Source organism: Berghia stephanieae, chromosome 7, assembly GCF_034508935.2.
Source record: "Berghia stephanieae isolate SIO BIC M18660-M18661 chromosome 7, UCSD_Bste_1.3, whole genome shotgun sequence".
Taxonomy (NCBI): Eukaryota; Metazoa; Mollusca; class Gastropoda; order Nudibranchia; family Aeolidiidae; genus Berghia; species Berghia stephanieae.
The window spans coordinates 35,591,710-35,598,809 of NC_088366.1; the positions used below are offsets into that span (position 1 = coordinate 35,591,710).

General features: G+C 39.4%; 1 protein-coding gene across 1 annotated transcript in view; it reads right to left on the bottom strand.

Annotated features, from left to right (window-relative positions):
* Positions 1-1,095: 1,095 nt before the first annotated feature.
* The window catches only part of LOC144976537 (uncharacterized), a 27,577-nt gene continuing 21,572 nt past the window's right edge, over positions 1,096-7,100 (bottom strand). Inside the window, exon 2 of the mRNA XM_078920832.1 lies at positions 1,096-3,226. Coding sequence (XP_078776958.1) covers positions 1,096-3,226 — 2,131 coding nt within the window. The remainder of the gene's footprint in view (positions 3,227-7,100) is intronic.

Genomic DNA, 7,100 nt, shown 5'->3' on the forward strand with positions numbered 1-7,100 from the left:
CAAGAATAGAGAAGTGACGGATTTAAGAATTTTTAACAAGTTTGGATTAATTTTAATCGGCAGATATTGATAGTATATAAAACTTACTTACTTACTTATGCCCGTCACTCCTAGTGGAGCATAGGCCTTCGACAACAGTCCTCCATCTTCCTCTGTCCTGGGCCATCTTCTCCAACTCTCCCCAGGTGTGTCCCATCCTCTCCATGTCCGCCTCCAGGTCTCGCCGCCAGGTGTTTCTAGGCCGCCCTCTCTTCCGTTTTCCCTGGGGGTTCCATCTCAGCGCCTGCCTAGCGGTGTTATTGGTTGGCTTCCTCAGGGTGTGCCCAATCCATCTCCATCGGCGGCGTCTGATTTCGTCTTCTGCTGGCATTTGAGATGTTCTCTGCCACAGGTCTGCGTTGTTGATCCTGTCTGGCCAGTGAATCTTGAGGATCCTTCTGAGGCAGCTATTGATGAAGGTCTGTACTTTTCCGGTGGTGGTCTTCGTGGTCCTCCAGGTCTCCGCTCCATACAAAAGGACTGACTTGACATTTGAATTGAAGAGTCTTATTTTGGTTCGGGTTGACACCACCTTGGAGCTCCAGATGTTTTTAAGCTGCAAGTATGCTACCCTCGCCTTGCCAATTCTTGCCTTTACGTCTGCATCTGTGCCACCCTGTTTATCTAATATGCTGCCTAAATACGTGAAGTGGTCAACCTCATCCAGTTCGCTCTCGTGCAGTTTGATTGGTTCTTGACTATTTGTGTTTATTTTGAGGACCTTTGTTTTGCCCTCATGGGCCCTGAGTCCGATTTGTGATGACTTTGCTGTTATCTCTGTTGTCTTGTCCTACATTTGTTGGTGATTGTGGGACAGCAAGGCCAAGTCATCTGCAAAGTCCAAATCGTCGAGCTGGTCGAACAATGTCCACTGAATCCCATTTCTCCTACCTGCCACTGCTGACCTCATTGTCCAGTCAATCGCCAAAAGGAAGAGAAAGGGTGACAGAAGACATCCCTGTCTGACTCCAGTGTTCACATTGAAGCTATCTGTCAGTTGTCTCCCATGGATTACTCGACAGGTCACTCCCTCGTAGGAACTTTGGATCAGGCTGACTATTTTTGTTGGAACCCCATAGTGGCGGAGTATTTTCCATAAGGTTTCTCGGTCCACGCTGTCAAACGCTTTTCATAATCAACGAAGTTGATGTACAACGGGGAATTCCACTCCAAGGATTGCTCAATTATGATGCGTTGGGTTGCAATTTGGTCGACACATGATCTATTCCTGCGGAAGCCAGCCTGTTGGTCGCAAAGGAGGGGGTCAACAGCACTTTTAATTCTCTCCAAGATTATTCTATTAAAGACTTTTCCTGGCACTGACAGAAGCGTTATTCCTCGGTAGTTGTTGCAATTGCTGAGGTCGCCTTTCTTAGGCAGTTTGACGAGGTACCCTTCCTTCCACTCTGTTGGTACTTCTTCCTCCTCCCAGATCTTCTTGAAGAGAGGATAAAGCATTTCTGTGGTCGTTTTTAAGTCCGTCTTTAAAGCTTCTGCGGGAATGTTGTCTGGCCCAGCTGCCTTGCCATTCTTCAATAGTTTGATAGCGTTCCTGATCCCCTCTTTAGTCGGGTGTCTACAGTTGATGTCAAGGTCTGTATCAGCTGGGTTGATGTTTGGGGCGTTCGACGGAGCTGGTCTGTTCAGAAGCTCTTCAAAGTGAAGAGCCCATCTATTTAGTTGCTGTTCCTTTCCCAGGATGGTGTTTCCTTCTTTGTCTTTGACTGGTCGCTCGGGCCTATTGTTTTTCCCCGACAGTTTCTTTGATATGTCATACAGCTGTTTCATGTTGTTGCTGGCTGCTGCTTTCTCTGCTTCTTCCGCCAGGCTGTCAATGTATTTGCGCTTATCTGTTCTTGCACTCCTCTTAACTTCTCTGTTGGCTTCTGTGAAGTCTTTCTGTGCCTTTGCCTTTGTGGCTCTTGTCCGGCAATTGTTTATGACTGCCTTCTTTTGCTTCCTTGTCTGGATCTTTTGCAGTGTTTTGGTTGAAATCCATTCCTTATGGTGGTGTCTCATCGGCCCAAGCACTTCCTGACAGGTTGTCTTGTGTCCTTCTTTCACTTTCTGCCAATCATCTTCCACACTGCTCTCTTCCAAAAACTGATCTTTTAATACTTTATACATATTGGTGAGAGTCAGGCTGAATTTTCCTCGGGTATCTGGATCTTTCAACAAATTGACATTGTACTTCTCTCTTTTCGTTGCTTCCATCCAATTTCTCTTCAGTTTTAATTTCAGCCTTGCTACAACCAGGTGGTGGTCCGATGCAACGTCTGCTCCTCTTTTCACCCGTACATCCATCAGGGACCTTCTGAATTTCTTAGCTATGCAGATGTGGTCGATCTGGTTTTCGGTAACAAGGTCGGGTGATACCCATGTAGCCTTATGTATTCTTCTGTGGGGGAAAGTGCTACCTCCAATGATCAGGTTATTCATTGCACATAAGTCTGCAAATTTCTCCCCATTCTCGTTCATTACTCCCAGTCCATGTTTTCCCATCACTTCCTCGAACCCTGTATTATCTGTCCCTATCTTTGCGTTTATGTCACCCATGAGCATGTTCACATCTTTCTCTGGATACTTGGCCAGGACATTCTGCAATCTGTTGTAAAACCTGTCTTTTACCTCTTCGTCATGTTCATTTGTTGGTGCATAACACTGTATTATATTCATTGTGATCTTCTTCACTTTTGTTCTGAAGGAAGCTCCGATAATTTGCGGTCCGTGTGCTTCCCATCCTAACAGGGCCTGCTGTGCAGATTTTGACAGCATGAGTGCCACACCTTCTGTGTGTGGAGCGTTCTCTTCTTCGTGCCCGGAATACAGTAAGAGCTCTCCTGTGATCAGTTTCTTCTGCCCTGACTGGGTCCAACGGGTCTCACTGATTCCAAGCAGTGTGAGGTTGTAGCTTTTCATTTCTGCTGCTACTTGGTTGGTTTTTCCCGTCTCATACATGGTCCTCACATTCCATGTTCCGACGTTGATGGTTCTGGTCGAAAGAAGGAAAGTCGGCCTTGTAGCTTCCTCTCGGCTTTCACTGCAAAGCGTCATGTGTCGCATTGCCCCTTCCTCTCCCAGAACAGTAGTAATTAGGTTTTCTTTCGTCGACGTTTCTGTAGCGGCTTGTGTTTTCCAGGGTGGAGTTGCTGGCCCTACGCCTAACCCTCCTCCTTTCTCATCCGGGCTTAAGAATTTTTAACAAGTTTGGATTAATTTTAATCGGCAGATATTGATAGTATATAAAAGTGTTCGGCCAAAATGTAGAGAGGTTTGCTGTCCGAGACGCTAGTTTCTTGCAAAATTAAATAACTACAACCATATCCTAATGTAAATGGCGCTGCTCGAAGCTTGAAGAAATAAATAACAATGTGAAATTGAATGTAAGCTTCAATTTAATATACGAAAACAGATAAAATGGGCGTTTCGGGTTTCCCCTTTATCTACAAAACAGGCTTAACAACGCCACTACCACATATATCTCATTCGTCTGTAGTGTTTAATTCATCCTGTTTTGTTGATAAAGGGGAAACCCAAAACGTCCATTTTATTTGTTTTCGTATATTAAATTGAAGCTTACATTCAATCTCACATTGTTATTTATTACAACCATATCCTAATAGACCAAGTTATCCAATCTCTGTTATGTGAACAGAGGGGTGGGAAAAATAAATCTGGACTTGAGGCTGGTCTGGGCTGGACTGTTCTCGAGACCAATACAGGTCCGGTCCCATTCTTGGTGATCTAGTTTCAGTTCACGTCGATCCCATTGTTTGGGAGACAAATGCCCTACTGAGCAATGGAGACCTCCAGCATAGCATACCTACGTCATTTGTCTGATTATAATGAAAAAATTCCAACTTATTTCTATCATCTGTGAAGGAGTCTCAATTTCCTTCGTTATATGTAAACCACCTTGTAAACAATACAACGTTTCTATTATCATTTTAAAATTACTTTTTTATTCATATGATTATTTAAATTTTATTTTTGTTATTATTTGTATGGATTCTATAGAACGATGTTCAACTGAAGGGTAAAGTATAGCTCCCCGCTGGCATCAAGAAGTTAACCCTTTCGTTGTGATATAAAAGCAATAACAGCTTTTGATATTTTAAAGACGGGACTTAATTCCTTTCCAATCAAAATGTGTCCCATTATTTATTTAATTATTGACTTTTCACAAAGAGGCCAGTTACAGCCTTCATTGAAGTTCGGTTGCTTAGCTATTACTGGTCTCATTATCATTAGTAAATCGAATCCTGCATGCGAAGGGTTAAAGTGGGTTTTTTTAACACAACTTTGTTAATAGTCTACACAATTTAGTACGTCCTCGACTCCGGCAATGACAGAATTCAATGAAATAAAAGTAAAGACGCAGGAATGTTGCCGTCCAATGACGAAATAACATTTTTCTCATATTCACCATAAATCGTTCACCGTTTATCGATAGAATAAGATGACGCCTTACATGTCAAAAATTCTTGATCATTGGACTACTTTAGAGAAACACACCTCATGTTTATAAAAAGTCTCTCTCTCTCTCTCTCTCTCTCTCTCTCTCTCTCTCTCTCTTTCTTTCTTTCTTTCTTTCTTTCTCTCTCTCTTTCTCTCTCTCTTTCTCTCTCTCTCTTTCTCTCTCTCTTTCTGTCTTTATTTATTTCTCTTCCTCTCTTTCTCCCCCTCTCTCTCCCTCTCCCCCTCTCTCTCCCTTCCTTTCTCTCTCTCTCTCTCTCTCTCTCTCTCTCTCTCTCTCTCTCTCTCTTCTTTCTTTCTTTCCTTCTTTATATTTCTCTGTCTCAACCAGGCGGTGGGCGTCATATCAGTTGAGTCCCGGGTTTGGCTCCCTTGACACAGTGGTGTCTTCATTCTTTGTTTTCATCTGGTACTTCACTATTACATTTCATTTCTCATCACTATTGATATGAATCACCACTTCACACTTTTTCAAAACTTTTACTTGTCAAATTGAGATAAAGGGCGTTTAGTCAGCATACGATAGAATTAGTGAAATAATTAAAATTCATGAGACATGGACTCATATTATCTTGAATAAAAAGTAAAAAAGCTCCCTGCTGTTTAGTGGGCGGTGTTCAATCTGCTTTGGAATAAAGTGACTTATTGTCACCGTCACACATCAATATGTGGCAAGATTTTTCTGAAATTTTAAATTGATTTTGTTGTTGTTCCTGTCTTCTTGTTGTTGATGATGTTGTTGTCGTTGTTGTTATTGTTATTGTTGTTGTTGTTCTTGTTGATGATGATGATGATGATGATGATGATGATGATGATGATGATGATGATGATGATGATGATGATGATGGTGATTGTGATGATGATGATATAATGTATGATAATGTATATCATATCAATTTATGTCCTATTGATTTATCTCTTGTATTAATGATAATAACTATTATAATAATATTGATGATTATGATGTTAAAAATTATGATGACGACGATTATTATGTTAATGTGACAGATAGCCTTCAAGTTGTACAGACAAATGTCGCTAGGCTTGTTTTAAAACTATCTAAATTCTCCTCAGCATACTGCTTCCATCAAGAGCCTCATTTGCTTCCTGTTGAGAAGCGAATAATTGATAAAACTGCTACCCTGGCTTACAAATCTTTACACACTGGGTCCCCGATGTATAATAACAATCTTTTAAATACTCCAACAAAAACTTTGAGATCGAGAGATGACAAGCTCAAATTGATGAGGCCAAAGATACTTCGTAATATAAAATATATAAAAGTATTCGCACTCAATCGTTTCAATTTGCCGCCCCTCAATGCTGAAATTCATTACCAGCATCCCCCTAGGTCATCCGCCTCAATTCAATTTTTTTTAAAACTCAACAATAACCCACGTGCGGCTGTGTGGTCTTGTGGTATGACACTCGCTTTCTGATGGGAAGGTCCTGGGTTCGAGCCTCGCTTGGCGCATAGTTTAGTCCTTGGAAAAGACTCTTTACTCACAATCTCTCACCGTACTCGGGTGTAAAATAAGTACCTGGCCGTCAACAGCGGTGTCTCTTGTATTGTCGCCTAACAAGAGTTATGTCTCGTTCTACATGTTACGTGTTGCTGTTGATCAGGGACCCTTTGTAAAGCGCTTTGAGCAAATTAAGTGGATATTGCGCTCTATAAAATCTCTATTTTTTTATATTTCAAATGTAATTAACTGATGATCAGTTTGTGTATTAGTATATTTCAATTGATGTCAATGTTAATCGCTTGGGTAGCGCTTTAGAAAAAGGTATGGTTATAAAGTCGATATAATAAGTATATTATATTTTCATTATTAAATTAATAACTTATTAGTATTATTATTATCATTATATTATTATTATTATTATATTATTATTATTATTATTATTATTATTATTATTATTATTATTATTATTATTATATTATTATTATTATTATTATTATTATTATTATTATTATTATTATTATTATTATTATTATTATTATTATCATTATTATTATTATTATTAATATTGTTATAATGATAAAGATAATAATAATGATATTGCTAATAACATAATAATAATAATATAATAATAATAATAATAATAATAATAATAATAATAATAAAACAATAACAATAGTAATATTAATCATCATCATCATCATCATCATCATCATCATCATCATCATCATCATCATCATCATAATAATAATAATAATAATAATAATAATGATAATAATTGTAAAAAAAAAGAAGAAGAAGAAAAAGAAGAAGAGGTACAACAACAACAACAACAACAACAACAACAACAAGAAAAACAGCAGCAACAACAGCAACAACAACAACAACAAATCTAGATCAAGAACAAGAACAAACAAAAAAAAAAACAAAAAAAACACACAAGATCAAGAAGTAGCCCCCCAAAAATATGATTGAGCTTTTAAATAGAACAATATCCTTAAGAGCGAGATGAAGAACAAGGGGCGGGTGAGGAGGAGGAGGAGGAGGAGGAGGAGGAGGAGGAGGAGGAGGAGGAGGAGGAAGAGGAAGAAGAAGAAGAAGAAGGAGGAGGAGGAGTAGAAA